Genomic DNA, 17829 nt, shown 5'->3' with positions numbered 1-17829 from the left:
AATAACTGAGAAAAGTGGATAAAAATCAATTAAGGAGGAGAGATCGAAGGTAATGGCATAACAGAGCGAAGAGAGAGAATGTCAAGCCTACATGAAAAGAGAGAGAGAGGAGGGATGAAAGAGAGAGAGGTGTGATGGGATAAAAAAAAAATCCAACCTGAAAAATAAATCATCATAAACAGCAGCAGCAGCAGACAGCAAGGCAAAAACGTTAAAAAAAATAAATAAAATAAAACAAAAAAAAAATTGCCCATTGTTTTTTTTTTTAATAATAATAATAATAATAATAATAATAATATTTTTATTTTTTCAATTTGTTTTTTTTTTCAGAAGTCAATAAAGACAAAAAAAATTTAAAAAAAAAATGAACAGAGGGGGGGCAAACAAAATAGTTTGTTTTTTGTTTTAATATCTTGTTTTTTTTTATACTCTTGTTTATTTCTATATCTCTCTTTCTTTCAATTTACACTGCTGCTGCTACTGTACGCCATCATCATCGTCGTCGCCGTCCTGTCAACCACTATCAACACTGTGGCTAACAAACACCCACCCAACCCATTCCCATGCTTCAATTATCCCCCACCACCATATCCACCGCCGTCATCATCGTAATTAGCATCAAAATCCAGTTTAATAATAATAATGATGATGATGATCATCCATTTTTCAAAATTTTTTTTTCATTTATTATTTTTTATTTAAATTTCTTTTTTGCTTTTTAAAAAATGAATGTATTTGCATTTGTGTGTAGGGAGGGGGGGGGAGATTTAAGACTTTTTTTTTCTTTTCTGGATTGTTTTTTTTTAAAATATCTTCGAAGAATAATTTTTGTATATTTTTTAAAAATTTGTTTTTTTGCTTTTTTTTTTTTAAATATTTTTTTTTCCAGAACAGTAGATGAATTTGTCTTTTGTTGATAGCAGCCTAACCCGACCAAACTCATTTTTCAAACTTAACAATTTTAACCGTGCACATTTTTTATGCATACATAAACACTCAAACACCTGTGCACACACATACCCATATAATTTATATCTATCTCTTCTCCTCTCTCATATATATTATATAAAAAAAAATTGTATGAAACTATGGAATAATGAACTAATTTTTGTATTCCTTGTTTTAAGAACAATAAATGTTTTTAAATTATAATTTGCATAATTTTAACTCCCCCATCCCCTTCTCTCTCTCTCTTTATATATATATATATATATATATATATATATATATATATATATATATGTGTGTGTGTGTGTGTAAAGAGTTTCAATAAAAACTATGATAAACTCCATTCATCAAACTGTCATATTCCCATTACCATAAGTTTTTCATTTTATCACACCATAAAGCGCCAAAATCATTTATTTTACATAATGTGATATCTGCCCAATTTTCTTGCTTTCAATTAAAATGTTTTTTACAGTCGAATTCCAAATTTGAAATTTGTTGTCTCTTGAAGAAGTCAGGTTATCACATTTTCCATTCATACTCTTTATATATATATATATATATATATATATATATATATATATATCGTAAAAATATATGGAAAAACTAAAAAAACATGCCAGTTTTTAGGTAACAATTTATTTCAATCGTATTAAACAGATTTTTCAAATCAACAAACTTCAAAGTTCACTTTTTATATCACTTAAATCATTACCCAAAAACTACTATGTTTTTTTTTTTAATATATCCTTAATATTGTCTTATATTTTACATTAAACTTTCTACTCAAATCTATTTTGCAAAGGATTCCACAGGGATTATCTTATATCCATTCCAATCTGGATCTACCATTATATATATATATATATATATATATATATATATATATATATATACATGATATATAAGAGGATGTGAGATTGAAATTATCTAGATAACCTTCAAATAGGAATACTTATGTATGTGTGTGTTTCTCTCTCTCTCTCATATATATATATATTTTTTACACACTATTTGGTTTACTCACTTATCATATCTTGTTAAAATGATGATAAACAAAAATGTCTTAAGCTGTATGGGTATGCGTCTGCAAACACAGTGTCTTTTATATATATATATATATATATATATATATATATATATATATATATATATATATATAGTACCATCAAGTGTTATTCACTCGCGCACGTGTGTCGAGGGGGACAGGTACAAAAACAAAACAAAAGAGGGAAAAAAAAAGGACCAAAAAAAAAAAAAAAATGGATTTAAAAAACATTTGACACTAATGTGGTGTCATAATCAATGCCTCGTCCATAAGTTCATTGTCAATGGAGCATGACGATGCAGAGGTGGAATTCGAATGTGTGTTTATATCCCTCATACCAGGTGGCGTGAGGGGCGGAGATGTTTTGGGCCTTGGCGATGGCGTGGGGGATCTACTAGGAAATTTATGTTTACTGTCGTGTGACGTAAAAATGTCTGCCTTTGATGGGACCATTACAGGAGCTGGAGAATGTTTCCGGGGCTGTTGGGGTGGTAGTGGTGGTGGTTGCTGCTGCTGTTGCTGTGATTGCTGTGAACCTTTGGGTGATGACATACAGTCAATAATCAACCCGTTTTCAGGACTACTGGCATCGCTGCCAGGACTGATCGGGTTCACAGAAGAAGTCCGTAATTTGCGTTTCACAACTGTTCCTGCTTGACCTTCGTCAAAATCGGTGTGTTTTTCAAAGTCGCCTGAGGAGTTGGACAGGTCCTCTATTTTAGTTTCCTCCTCAATTTGTCTTGAGAGAACTCGCGGCTCATATAGGATTTTTGAGAAGTCACTTTCACCATTAAACTTGGTATTTTCACCTGAATGAGAGTGGCTCTTCATTCTTCTGAGAGAGCCATGGACTTTGGTCCCTGGAGAGTCGGACCGTACAGACGTACTACTGTCTAGATCACGACAATTGTTCAGTACCATATGTAGGAGCTCCCGATCGGCACTACTGTTTGAACTATCAGAACAGGTCTTGTCTGAGGAGGACTGCTTGGTTGCAATGTTACTACCACCACTCAGTGGTTTCTCAGAGCACCAACCAGACTCCTCCTCGACAGAGTTCAACCTGTTCCATGATTTGGAGCTAGTTTCCGATATATACCTACCTTTATTTTTCCCATCCAGGTTTTCCGATGGCCTGGAGGAATCACGGGAACATTCCCAATCACTTGAAATTTTAGCTTGAACATTCCGTGAATCATTGTCATTGAGCTTGACCGATGGATTTAATTCATGAGGTGATGTAGTTTGCCGTTCTTCAAATTCATTCTTCCGCGATACTTTTATGCTGTCCGTCACAAATGGAGACTGGCTGCGACCAGGGCTCGACAACTCTAAAACATTTTGAGAGTAGCGCCCGTTCTCTCGTGACAGTGCTTTTGAGGTGGAAGACATTGCCGACGACCGAGACTCCCTGTGGAACTTACTGGAAATATGTTTACTGCTGCTGCTACTCCCGCTACTACTACTGTTACTGCTCTTACTCTCAGAGGTTTCCTGTTTCGATGATGACAGGTGACCCTCACGTTTTGAGCTACTCCTTTGCTCTTTCTTCTCAACATGCTCTAGACGCCCTTCAGCCAATAAGAGTGGAGGTTCACGATTTGCTAATTTGTTGCTGTCTCCGTTGCCAACCGAAACGGTACCTCCCCCATTGGTTCTGCCACTACCGCTACCTATTTCAGCCGAGGTAGACGGCAAGCTGTTACTGCTGCTGCTGCCTTTGTACGACAAAATTGGCTTCGACAGTGGTGCGTCTTCATCGTCGTCGTCATCCTCGTCCTCCTCATCCTCCTCGTCTTCATCCTCACCAAGCGTGGACGTGTCCTTGGACGCCGATTTACCAGTGATCACACCATCACTAGCACTACAGACGTGTACATTTGTCGTGCTCGTTTTGTTAAGCTTGTCAATAACTGCCGACAACGAGCCCTTGCGCGAACGGATGGCCGCTTTCAATTTACTACTATTTCCGCTCCCGCCACCACTGCTGCTGCTGGTAGTACTACTACTACTACTACTACTACTGCTGCTGCTGGCTATAGTAGTGGTAGCAGTGGTAGTGATGGTTGTACTACTGCTGCCACCATTGCTGCTACTCGTACTACTGGTACTGCTGCTGACAGTGTTGGTTGTGGTACTGCTTGTGTTATTACTGTTTTTGCTGTCATCTTTACTGCAATGTTTATTATTATTGCTAGTAGTAGTAGTAGCAGTATTGTTGTTACTGTTTTTATTACTACTGCTGCTGCTGCTGCTAGAATTACTGCTTCCCGTCGTGCTGCTACTTGTACTGTAACTACTGCCATTTCCGCTGCTGCTTGAAGTACTGTTATTATTACCGCTTTTATTGCTGCTAGCAGTTGTACTACTGCTGTTAGCCGCTACTGCACTGAGGTTGGAAGCATTAGATGTGCTGCTGCTGCTAGTTGTACTCGGACTGTTGGCTGTCGAGTTACTGCTGGACGCACTTGTGCTGAGAAGCGGCGTGACTGTAAATTTCGTTGTCAGGGAAGAGACAGTCGTTGCACTTGGAGTGACCGGAGATGTTGAAGGAGATGAGGACGAAGATGCCAATGATGTTGATAAGATGGTACTCGTAGCAACTGTAGTCGTGGTTGTCTTATTAGCTGAATGGGTGGCATTCGAGTAAACTGAAGGCGTCCGGACAGAGCTGACATTGACCGACGATCCAGACGTAACGGGCATAACCAATGGTTTTAATTTGACCGTAGGTGTTTTCGTGATTAGCTTAGAGTCTTCCTTATTCACAGTAATATTTTGTGAGGTATGGGAGGAAGAGGAGAGTGAGCGAGCAGTTCGGTGACTCTTCTGTCCCCGGTCAGACGAGACGTCTTTGCTGTTGCTGCTCAGATAACTGCTGCTGAACTTCTCCAGCTGGTCGTATCGAGTGTTCTTGTCGGACGAGGAAGAGAAGTCATATTTCGAACTCGAGCTTTTCTCACTCGTCCGCTTTGACGATTCGGATATGTTTGACATCTTTTTATCCAACTTCAGAAAGCTCTTTGTAATTTTTAGTTTAGGCATTGGTTTCGAATCCGACGATGATTCTACCTGAGTGGACCTGTATACAGCCCCTTGCGCCATTCTCGAGTAGTCATCATTCTTTTCCTGCTTTCGTTTCTTACGCTCTTTCTTGCTCTCCTCCTTCTCCTTTCGTCGCTTCCCAGAAATCTCGCTGTTCGAACTGCTATGTTTTGACTCCTTCTTCTTGGACTTTTCGCTCTTTCCTTCATAATCTTTGCTACGAGAGTTCACAGAGTGCTTTTGATGAGGAGAGCTAATTTTTATCGTCGTCGCGAAAGTGTCGTTGGGCGATTGCTTTGAATCGGCACGACCTTTCCAGTTCTCTGTCTTTTTCAGCTCGTTTGTGTAGAGCCGGATTTTAACAACGTTACTTCCTTCACTCTTTGCTTCTTCCTTCACAGCCAAAAGTTTTGTTTCGCCTTCATGCATGGTTTTGTGCCGATTCGTCTCGCATGGCTTAACAATATTCCGCTCCTCCTTGACGTCCTCGCCAAGTTTTTCCAGAATAGGAATTGGACGTGTGTTTCCTGGTCCACTTTTGTCCAGGCTGGTGGAGTTACAAGATGATGGCCAGTTATTGATGGCCGGTCCAAATGCTATTTTATCACAATTATCCAGGCAAATATCCATATCATCATTACCCGGATAGACACTGTCAGTGTTCAATAGTTCATTGCTGAAATCGAGCGTCTCTCCAGGAAACGTAGTCACTTGTGACTCCGAGTTACTCCTGGAGAGAGTCCCATTCTCTAAAAAATCCTCGGACAATTTCTGCGTTTTGTTTGTGAAATCATCAGGATTGATCGGTTGACCTGAGTCGCTGAGTAAATCATCAAGGGAAGGAACCCCGTTTTTTGACAGGGGGTCATTCATACTCAAAGCAGTATTGCTACTGCTGCTCCCACTCTCAGACTCTTTCTTGATGCTGATGTCAGGCTTCACATCATCCAGCATGCTGATATTCATCCCTTTCGAACCTAAAGGGGACGGCTCCGATTTAATAACAACATTGTTCAGGCTCAAGCTGGAAGGTTTCTTTACAGAGTCGCGAGACATCTGATAATTTTCCGTCAGATCGATTGTGACAGTCCCTGACGAAGAATGCTCTGGTGGGGTACTAACTGCGCTTGACAATGACGGGCTGCGGGAGTCAATCTCAATCAGGTTCTTATCTGTTTCTTCCACCATGTCAGAAGTGTCTTCTATATGTTTCTGTTTTGGACTCCGTCCAGTCAATTCGCTTATACCTTTTCGCTTCTTGCTTTTCTTTGGTTTACTCGTATTTACCATGCACGTTGTGGCTGTCGTGTGATCATCTAGTAATTTGGACAACATGGGGCTGTTATGAATCTCTGCAGCAGCCGCAGTGTCCTGGTCCAAAAGTGTGGCAAGAAGCGGATTTCGGGCTACCTTCTCAGCACGGATGCTATCCAGCAGTTCGGGCGGGGCATTGGCCGGATCAAGATAAGGTGGACTGTCCTTGTAGTTTTCAGGCCCACCACGGTGAGGGTAGCCGAGCTGGCTGAGACTACTACGAGATGAAAAGCGATGATCTGGGCCGGATAAAAGGCTACTCATGTGGCCAGAGTAATGATCCATTGGGTAAGCAGTATGAGAGTTGGATATTGCAGGACACGTTTTCTTCAATTGTCCAAGTACTTTATTCATGATGGCACGTAATGAGACGGGAATTGACATACAACTGTAAAAAAAAAGAAAGAAAAAAAAAGAAATGGATTAGTTTTTTTTTTATAAAAAAGGAGCGTAAAAAATAAATTGTGAAACGATGAATATCCCCCCTGCACAAAGTGTTAGGAAGTGAAAAAGACGAAAAACTAGAACAAAAAGAGGAAATAATTGATTAATAGAACAAAAGTCTAGGCAGTAAGGTTAGTAGAAAAACAATGGGGGAGCTGGCACAAAACACAAAGGCGTTCGGAAATAGGATTGTTAATCAAGGTGTGACAGTAACTGAGACGAAAGAAGTCAATACATTTAGAGTTAGTTTACAGGCAGTTTCAGGAGTGTGCAAGAGTTTTACAACAATTTACAGTTTACAGACAGTCTTGCGGTTGTGACCATTGACAACAGTTGAAGGCAGGTCATAGCTTGGAGCAGATAGGAAGATGAATTGATTAATAACAAAGGGGCCCTAACAGATGACTAAGATGTGGATGCTAACGTTTAGAGAGTCATTTTCCACGATGGTGTCACACATGCACCCAGATCCCAACTAATATTTATGGAATTTGTCGGAGTTTGTGTTTTCTGAATTATATATTGCTTTATTTTTATTTTTTTACTTGTGAGCCAGTGTGTGCCTCCTCAGCAGTTGCCAACATATGCGCCAGATTTTACTAGAGTTATAATAATCCAGAACAGAATTATCAGCCAGAATGAGAATGGAATATTTTAAAGAAGAAGACCACGGAAACAGAAACAACGATGGACAATGTTGGGGGGGGGGTCGGCTGTTGTCGAGATAACACATGTTCGATCACAAAATAAACAAAGTTTTCTGAAAAAATTTGGCCAATGGCAAGGAAAAAAATTTGAAATTGAGATGAATTTCTCAATCCATGAATTGTTTGAAGTGTGATAAAAATCAACATTTTTGAGGATGAGGAAGAAAAGGTAAGAGAGAAAATATGATGGAAGAAGAGATAAAAAAACAGAGAAAGGGAAAGAAAGTGAGAGAGAGAAGAAAAAGAGAAACAAAATAGAGTCAAATGAGAAAACAAGCAAAACTCTGCCTTTTCTGAATTACACAAAAGCCAAATCTCATTAGAAAACAGAGAACTCACATTTTTTAAAAAATAAGAACCTTTTCAGTTTCGAAATTATTCAGCGACATGAGTAATCAATCTATACGCTGAGAAAGCAGGGCAAAAGAACTTTTCCCGAAACTCCAATCAATCTAAACTAAGGAAATAAAAGTTAAGAGAAAAATACTGAGTGCACATGTGATGGGAAGAAAACAGGAAGTCATTCTTTGATGAAGCAAAGGTCATCTATCCTCTCCCACACTTCCTTCACGAATCGTTCGAACAACAGAATTAATATTTTCACTTTTCAGATAGAATTGTTAGAATAGGAAAGCAAGATGGGAAAAGAAAGAGAGAAGAAAAAAAAACAGAAAAAGAGAAAGATAAAAAAGAGGTACAGGGGAAATAAAAGAGAAATAAATCCTGCCTAACAATGATGAAAGACAAGCAATTTGGTAGATATCAGCTTTTTCTTAAAAAAGATTTAAAAAAGGGGGGGGGGGACAGAGAAAATCGTATAATTCTATAATTTAGTAATTTTCTGATCATCATCATATTCGATTTAATATCCATTTTACAAATTGGCATGTGTTGGATGGTTTAAGGAATTTTATTTCAAAATTTTCTCTTCTGTAGACATCTCCCTATACTGTCCAGATTTAATCTGCCCCTTGGTTCATCAAATCAGAGCCAATCTTTAAGACTCACAGTACATATCCATTGTATCATTCTCATCTCTATTCATGCAACGCCTATCCTCAAAACCCTTGCCGGCCAGGTTTCACTTCCACACATGATCACACTGCATACTCATGTTTCATACTCTTTTCTCAGTTGATAGTGGCAACACAGAAACAATTAGAACTCACAAAAATTCCTTGAACTTAATTTGTGAATATTTTAATTTACCGCCCCCCCCCCCACCTGTTCATGTGGTTCAATTTCGACTACATATTCTTTTTTTAATCTGTATACGTACTTATTGAACACTTTAGATGCATATTCATCAGAACAGAATGATTGGCCATCGGCTGCAGTGCACACTCGACATTTCAAGTTGGTGATGTCATTCATATCAAACTCAGCTGAAAAAACAAAGAAAGACATGCATTTTTTTTTTAATTACAAGTTTTAAACTTACAAATCAGAACAGTAAAAATAGAAGTTTATTTAATCTGATAACCAAATTAAAGAATATTTTAACATGTATTTTGTGTGATTAAAACGCCTCAGGAAAATAAATGTTGATTAATTCAGATTTATGTTTCTGAATTTTTTAGATGAAGATTCATTCTTCATATGATCAGAATCCTTTGGATTATTGTTCTCATCTTTAGTTTTATTTGCACAATGTTTCGATAAATGTAACCTCTGACCTTCTTCAGATGTGTCTTGTTGAACTTGGAAATCTTTTTGTTGAACTCGCATAGAATTTCGAATAGAACCTATTTAATTCATGGAGGTAGCATGCTCTCGTTCTATTAGTCATAACTGAGTAGAAAACCTAAGTAATATTTTTGAGTGTCGCCCGCAAAGTCCCATGGTGTAGTAGATGAAGTACTTAGTAAAATTCAGTTGTAAAGTTACACTCTTCTGGAGGTTGAAGGTTCAATCCTCAGCGTCACGGGCACTCAAAATACAATTATGAATTGCTTAAGACTATGCATAACTACACAGTCATGGTTGATTGAACAAGTGCATGCTACTCGCCATAAAGTAAAGAGTTCTGTTCGACATTCCATGCAGATTCCCAAGTTCGACAAAGATTACCAGAATTTGACATGATACGCACATTGATCAAAACATTATGAAAATAACACTCAAGATAAAAACTGTACGTCAAAGAATTTGGATAATACGAACTCAGACTTAGCATAATAATATGAGATGTCGTAGAAGTCTTTGTATTATTCCGACGACTGTTCTCATCTTGATTGCTGTATTTATATTTCAGACAATGTAAACTCCAACCTTCGGGTGCATTTTTTCAAACATTTATGGAATTTCAAACTGAATCCATGGGATAGATTATTCTGATTTTGTCAATGGTGAAAATACATTTTTTTTTTAAACTCATATTCACTCCTTACTAAGCATATCACCACTTGGACGTAAGGGGCTACTATTTGGGGCCATGTCTCGGAAAGATTAACAAGATATTTGTTTATGTTACATTTAAACTTCTGCATATCAGTACAGCCAGGGAAGTAGGTAGCAAGAAGGGAATTCCAAAGTCTAGCTGTTCGAGGGAAGAAACTATTAGAATAGAAAGCTGTCATTCAGGGACAACAACAGTGAAGGAGTGAGATCTTATTGCTAAGCGGGTTTGTCGAGGATATGTACGTCGAGGGGGTACAAGTGAAACAAGTTCATCAGAACACATTCCATCAGAATATTTGCAAAACAAAGGGATGCAACATTGCAATGATGAGACAGGGGCTGGAGCTTAGTTGATAAAGTGGGACTAATTCGATTGACAATTCTTTTTTGGACTTTATCTAAGAAGGAGAGACTAGTGGTAGATGCACCAGCCCAAATGTGGCAACAATACTCCATGCATGGGTGAATGGTGGCCTTGTAAAGGTACAGGATACTCTCAGGCGTGAGTAGTCTTCAAGCTCGATAGAGGGAACCCACCTTCTTTGCAGCAGTCTTTGCAATGTCCTCTATGTATTTGCTCCAGTTCATATTGCCCGCAAATGTTAAGCCGAGGAGTTTGAAGGTAGAATTCTCAGGTAGGGTGCTATTAATTATCCACATGAACACATAACGGTCCTAACAGATAATTGGTTAACAACAAATTCTAACTTATGCAGTCTTATGTAGTTTACTACAACTAATAATAACTGAGAATAACATAACATTTCATCCCAGTCAACGATAGTATCACAAATGAATAGGGTTTTTTATAGAACTCATACTGATTAAATTATTGCTCTCATCTGGAGTGTTACTCATGTAATTATCTCCCTTTTATTCTTGAAATTTTAAAAAGGGGGTTGTACAAATCTTTTGTTTTTCCTACAATTAAGTTCACATATGGTTTTAATTTTTATGCTTGGTCTGCTTAGTCATTTTTTTTTCGTTTTTTGTTTAGCACATATGCCGCTTCTTCTGACTCTTCATCTTGCATCTCTGTCAATTATTTTGACCTTGTTCCACAAAGGGAAGAGTGTTCCTTTTTCTTTCCATATGCGATCAGCTAGTCTCGACTTTTCCATCTCCCCCTGTGTTATGGCTTTATGGTGTTGTTCTAGCTTTACCAATAGGGGGTAACTGGTCTCACCTTTGTATGGTTTTTCGCATTTGTATGAAATTTTATATACGCAGTTTTTGTCATGAGACTTTTGGTTAGGGGCTTGACTCATATTAGGTGTGTTTTGAGAGACAAGTAACAAGTTCTCATGTCATATGTACTGCATAATTTAAAAATTTTTCGGACAGGCTCTTTATGTATGGTGTGCAAATTGTGGCAAGCTTTCAGGTATTGTCCTTTGGTGTTTGTTCTAGGTTTTCCGGCGCCGATGTAACGCTCTCTGGGTAGTCATTTTAGTGGAGTGAAACATTGCATCAATAACACTCAACATGAGGACAACAGTTGGATCAAAACAGAAAACAGGTAATATAAACAATCAGCCCTCATCTAAAAAATTCAGACCTGCATAGGGTTTGTTTATCTGTTTCATTTTTTGGTATATCAACACTTCAGTGGGTCATTTAATGTTGACCAAGTTTTATTTATCATTTTTGGTGGTTTTATTTTGTTGAAAAGCACCTTAAAGCTACTCATTTGGTAATATTTCTTCAAGCTATCATCCCTCAATAAGTTCATACTTCTAGGGAATCATAATTCGCAACATCAGTAAATATATATATATATATATATATAAATATATATATATATATATATATATATATATATATAAATAAATATATATATATATATATATATATATATATATATATATATATAAGAGTAGGTAGTAGTTTGCTTGAAGCATTGTTGGTAAAGAAATATATAGAATTTTTTTTTTTTAAAAGCCAAAGACAATGCGGGGAAAGACCGGAATTATGAAAGTAAAGAAAGAAAAACAAACAAATGCAGACGGGTATGCTTGAGTAGAGGAGTGTCTAGTCTTTATTCGTAAAGAAATATATAGAAATGAGGTGAAGATAGACGAATAAAGACTAGACACTCCTATACTCAAGCATACCCGTCTGCATTTGTTTGTTTTTCTTTCTTTACTTTCATAATTCCGGTCTTTCCCCGCATTGTCTTTGGCTTTTAAAAAAAAAAAATTCATATATATATATATATATATATATATATATATATATATATATGCATACACTTGAAAAATTATGTTTTTTCTCGCTCTGACATGGATATTAAATGCCTACTTTTTTTTTTTTAAAATACTAGCCTGTGTGCCTTGGAGGTGTGTGTTGAACTAAAAAAAAAAGTGGTCATAGGCAGGCAAGCTCAAACTTGTACCGCGAAGCAAGGAAAGAATGTGAAAAAAAAAAAAAAAAAAAAAACCTGACATGTCTGCTGTTGCACCCCTCACCATCTTCAAATATTTATATATGGGGTTTGATTTGGTTGTTTTGTTTTACGGCATATCAACCCTTTTGGAGGTTATTTAATACTGAATTTGATCATTTTGATAAAAGTTTGTTTCCAGTTCTACATATCTTCAAATATTTATTCATGTTTGGTTTGGTTTGGTTTGGTTGTTTTGTTTTATGACATATCAACCCTTTCGAAGTTATTTAATGCCAAATCCAATCATTTTGATTTAAAGGTTTTATGCTTTAAGTCATTTGTATCTTCAAATATTTATTTATGATGTTTGACTTAGTTGTTTTTTTAGAGGAAGATTGTTTTTGTTTTTGGATTTGCAGAACAAGATTAAGTTTTGCAAAGGGAAAGAAAAATGATATTAATATTTGGTACATCTTAGGCCAGGAAGCTGGCATCTGAAGATATCCTGATCTTGTAGCACCAGGTCACTATTCAAGGACTTTACGTAATTGGAAAAAAAAAAAAAAAATGAACAATGGAAAAAGAATCTGAAGATAATTACGAATAAAAATATAGCTTCAATTACCTGTGACCATAGAGTCTTGTAATGGATGCTCAAATGATACGTTGATTTGATACAAAGACAAGGCAGACATCTCAAACACAAGCGCTTTGGTGGCATCTATAAAAAGGAAAAGAATGAAGACATGTTAGATGCTGTATTAACTAGATTAACTGGATTGGAAACAACTCCGTTTAAGCTGCCAAAATAATTGCTAGAGAAAATGTCATAGAATAAAAAAAAGAAACGATTTTTAAAAATTTAATTTATTTTTTACATGTTGAATGCTGTGCCCTGTAACTTCCTGTTTCTCACCATCTTGTGTTGCAATCTGTTTCTTTAATTATAAATTCTTTCAAACTCCTTTATTGTATGTTTTGCAATTCATGTTTTGTATCTGTACTTGCTTGCTTGTACACGAAGTGACATTCACTCAGGATGGGTTAAGCTGCCTCTTCCCATAGAACACAAGGCATCCCAAATGAATGCAGACCATGCACGACAATCCTTGTGACCGAGATAGTGATGGATAGCCAGACCATAGATCTCTGGACTGGAGCTCGGTGAAATATCTGCTTTGATGGTTTTCGCCAACCTTGGAATGGTTCTGGAGTGACTGCTTCATGAATGAACTGTCCTGGGTCTCGGTGTTGTCACACTTATAAAGTCTCCTCTTTAAAAAAGAGATTGGAAGCAACTATTGATAGAGAGAATCATGTCTCTTATATCTGAATGCAATTCTTATGAACTTCAGAATACATTTTGATATCATAATACACTCCTCTCAAGGTAGAGCTAACCTCAAAACGCAAATTGACCTTCTTCAGCTGCGATCAAAATCTGAAATAATGTGCAGTACCAAAATAAGAATCTACCAAGTGATGGTGTGATCGATCTTCCATTTTTGCAGCGACTCCTGGCTAATTACAGTGGAAGACACGAGTCGACTGGAAACTTTCTATCACCTCTGCCTGCATCCTCTGTGTCTGATGACAGCATTTAGCTTTGAACTTAGTATTTTTCAAGCTGTTTGGGCTGGCTAGATCAATTGGGAGTGTCCACATTTTATTTCTCACTACAAAGTCACCAGATTCTATGCAAGTGTTGAGGTATCTTGTTCTCTAATGACCAACGTGTGCAGTACTAGGTCTTCCCTTTGCTTTCTCACTCTTTGAGAACAGGTTAGTTTATTGCTAATTACCTAAGGTGCCTCGAATGGGGTTGCCCATGCAAATTTTGCTCTTCCCTTAGAGCGCTGGCTTTTCAAACCACATTTCCTGATCTTGTATCACATCTTCCTATCATGGAAGTGAGATAAAAAGCAATTGCCTCAGCTCCTCTACATGGGTGGAAAAAGCAATGTGATGGAAAAATCTGGCTGATGACAGTTAAAGCTAACTTAGTTGGCCATCGTGTATAAGGGATTCAAGTGATAAGGATGCCTTTCCTCATCCAACCATTATAACTTAGAACATAATCTGACTCCAATATTTACAGAGTTTTCGGTTGGAACAGCGTGTGATTAGACATTATACAATTGTAAACTTCAAATTGCCCCACCTGGCTGGCCTTTATAAGAGACTAGCCTGGGTGCCCAGCATTGCCTGGGTGTTTGGAGGTATGTGTTGAGCAAAAAAAGTGGCATTAGGCAGGCAGGCTCGAACCCGTACCACGAAGGAGGAAAAGAACGTGGAAAAACAGAAAAAAAAAAACTTAACGTCTTTGCCGTTGCGTCCATCGTCAAACTGGAAGTTTTAAGGCTAGTCAATCAAAAAGAGGGGATGACTTTCGAAAATATTGGCGAAAAAAGTGACCCGTCTTTGTAGAAAAGTGCCCAGTTGAGGGTAAAGAAATTAATGTTTTTAGCCAATTTTCCAATATTTGTTATCTGAAGGGTTGAGCTTCAAAACGATACTGATCTCATGAAAATCTGTTGACTTTGTCGAAAGTTTTAGGCAAACGTACAAACATACATTTAAATAGACAAGTGAGATTTATATTATAGATGAAGCTCAACCCATCCGAGATGAATGCCATTTCAAGTACACACACACACACACACACACACACACACACACACACACACACACACACACACACACACCTCTCACTTCTCTAATTATTTAAATCATTCATATCCTAACATTGTTTCTTTTATCATTCTAGTTATGCCATTCGAATTTCCTCTTACTATCAAAAATATTCATGTAAAAAACAAATATTTATTACCTTTAAAGATCATTTTAAGTAAAAAAACCCAAAAAAACCCTAAAAATTAACAAATAATACCGACTATCCTTTCTGCTCCTGATAGACAAAAAAATATTTACTTTGACTTTGACGATTTCCAAAACTCGATCCCTAAGAGGATTTTCATAAGCTGAGAGTAAAGTCCAGAAAAACTGACATAGATGGGTACTTCAGGTAGTAACAGATGAATTACCTTGTTTGGCATTGGGTCTGATGCAGCTGCTGAAGACCGTGTTGAAAAGCATTTGTTGGCGTAGGCAAATTAGTATTTTGGGTAGGTTGGTCGGGTGGGTAAAAGGGATCCGACTGATGAGAACCCCTTCTTCCTCCATCCAGCCATGATGGCCACCAAGAAAGTAGACATGTTGCTGGTCTGGTAATGTCTGCAATATATAAATACACATAACTTAGTTTTTTTGTTTTTTTTTTTAAAAAAGATGACTCCCAATAAACAGAAAAACCAAGACTTGTTTATAAAAGAAAATCGAGACAAGCATAAAAACAGATATTCTAACAAAATTTAAAATGCTTATTTTGGATAGAATATCCATTTTCACTCATCACCTCTGATTTTATTAGATACACATTTGCAATTTCTTGGACACAGTGATTGTCTATAAATTTTATAACATTTTCAATATGTGCGCGTGTGTGAAGTGTAATGCAATAATTATCTCCCCTTTTCACAAACCAAAGAGATAATAATAATTCACTACTTTTGGCCATGGAACCAGCATATATGAATTTACATATAAATTGATGCATGTATAAAAACGCTCTCATCTAATCTGGAGGTTAGAATTTTCAGATATACCATAAACATTGAAACTCGTTTCCTTTAATCGCTATTGATAAAGTTAGGTGTATGTACATGATTATATATTTGTAGATACAATATCCACTTTGGTGTGTGAACAGCAACAATATTCACTTGTAAATTAATTACCCAATTATTATGAATTTTTAAACCTAGTTGCTAGCTGCAAGGGACCCAATGTGGGCTATATTTATTTTAATTTATGCAAAAAGGTAAAAACTAACAGAAGCCTTTCGTGAAAATTGAGATACCACTGATTTTTGCGAAATGTTAATAGGTATCAGGTATCAATCAATAAGTATTTCTAAAATTTCAGTGTCTTTAAAGTATTTTCATTCTTTTTTTTTTTTTTGCAATGAAAACAATTTTCCAGTCCAAAATTTAAATAGATTAGATTTTCCTTGAATTTGATCCATAGTCATAAGACACTCATAAAACAAAATTCCTCAAACCAAGCTTAAGATTTAGATGTTATTTTAGACAATTTCTAGAATTAAAATCATGTCATGGATTTTGATCAATATTGGATAAAGCGTAGTAGCATTATATGTTGATTATAATCTTTTTAAGGGGCCATGAAACTGGTACAAAAAAATCTGTTTGTGGAATTAATGTTACCTATCCTGGGAAAGGTATTCTAGTTTTTAAAGTATAATAATAAATTACAATGTTTTACCAAAAAAAGTTGTTCTAACTTAATTTGAAAGTGCTAATAATAATACTATCAAAACATCCAAACACAGATGGGCAGGGCACATAGCCAGACAACATGACAACAAGTGGTCCATCAGGACAATGGAATGGACACCTCATGAACATAAGAGGCCAACGGGAAGACCAAGAACAAGATGAAGGGATGACCTGATACAACACATGGGCCCCACATGGCAGCAGATAACTCGGGACAGAGTTAGATGGCTAAAGTCCAGGAAAGAGGGGGTCCTCATTGAGTGATAAAACCCTTATTGATTGATTTGATTTATTGATTAAGTGCTTTGTATATAGGTCATGTTTTATTTTTGTAATATTTAAAACTAAGCTGGTTTTTTTTTGGTTTGTTATTGCTTTACAAAGTTCAAAGTTCACTATAAATAGCCAAGACAATTAAAAATAATTCATTCACAGCTGTGTTATAAACACAAACAAAAATATTTACTAAAAAACAAAAAAAAAAAGGTTTCACTATTTGTTTGTATAACTAAATCAAGAATAAGAAAAAAAAAAAAAAAATGAAAATTAACTTACAACAAATAGTTCTTTCTTATCCACTAACTGCTGCTTGGAAACAGTTTCTACCAACAAAGCCAACAACTTTTTACCTTCACATAATTTGGGAACATCAATATCTGAAAAAAAATTTTTTTTAAATTTAAGTTTCAATAATTTGTCTAAAAAAAATAAAAAAAGACGCAAGTAAAAAAAAAAAAAGTGCATGTTATAAATAAATTACAGCAGGTTTGGCGCTTCTACACTATCAGAACGAAATTTCGGAAATCGTAAAACTAAATTTCACATGAAAACAATGATATCTACATATTCCTCATATTTTTAAGATAATTATATCCAAAAGTTACAAAAATCAATACGATAGAAAAATCTTTATTAAAGAAAATAGAATTTGGAGAAAACGATCATATTTGCTTATGTAACACACAGGAGAGTTCAAAAAATGAGGTAATTTTCCGTTTTGATTTAAACAAAATGGCCGCAATTTTTCGCCTGCTAACACGATTAAAGTTGTTTTTTTTTGTTTTTTTTTTAATTCAGTAATATTCAGGTAATTTCGACTACACAATTTCAAAACTAACATTGTAAGTTATTGAAATTGACAAAAAAATCGGTAGAAACCATTGTTCTTAATCTGAAAAC

General features: G+C 36.2%; 1 protein-coding gene across 16 annotated transcripts in view; it reads right to left on the bottom strand.

Annotated features, from left to right (window-relative positions):
* Positions 1-284: 284 nt before the first annotated feature.
* Positions 285-17829, bottom strand: part of LOC145263738 (uncharacterized) — a 727869-nt gene continuing 710324 nt past the window's right edge. For all 16 annotated transcript variants that reach the window (XM_080120729.1, XM_080120720.1, XM_080120727.1 and 13 more), the window contains 5 exons: positions 17206-17306; positions 15337-15526; positions 12918-13013; positions 8786-8891; positions 285-6743 (listed from right to left, as the gene is read on the bottom strand). In XM_080120729.1, the coding sequence (XP_079976855.1) occupies positions 2234-6743; positions 8786-8891; positions 12918-13013; positions 15337-15526; positions 17206-17306 (5003 nt within the window). In that variant the 3' untranslated portion in view covers positions 285-2233. The remainder of the gene's footprint in view (positions 6744-8785; positions 8892-12917; positions 13014-15336; positions 15527-17205; positions 17307-17829) is intronic.

Source organism: Euprymna scolopes, chromosome 39 (assembly GCF_053919585.1).
Source record: "Euprymna scolopes isolate OS-2025 chromosome 39, ASM5391958v1, whole genome shotgun sequence".
NCBI lineage: Eukaryota > Metazoa > Mollusca > Cephalopoda > Sepiida > Sepiolidae > Euprymna > Euprymna scolopes.
Note: the sequence above shows the minus strand (reverse complement) of the source record. Positions and strands in the feature narration are given on the sequence as shown.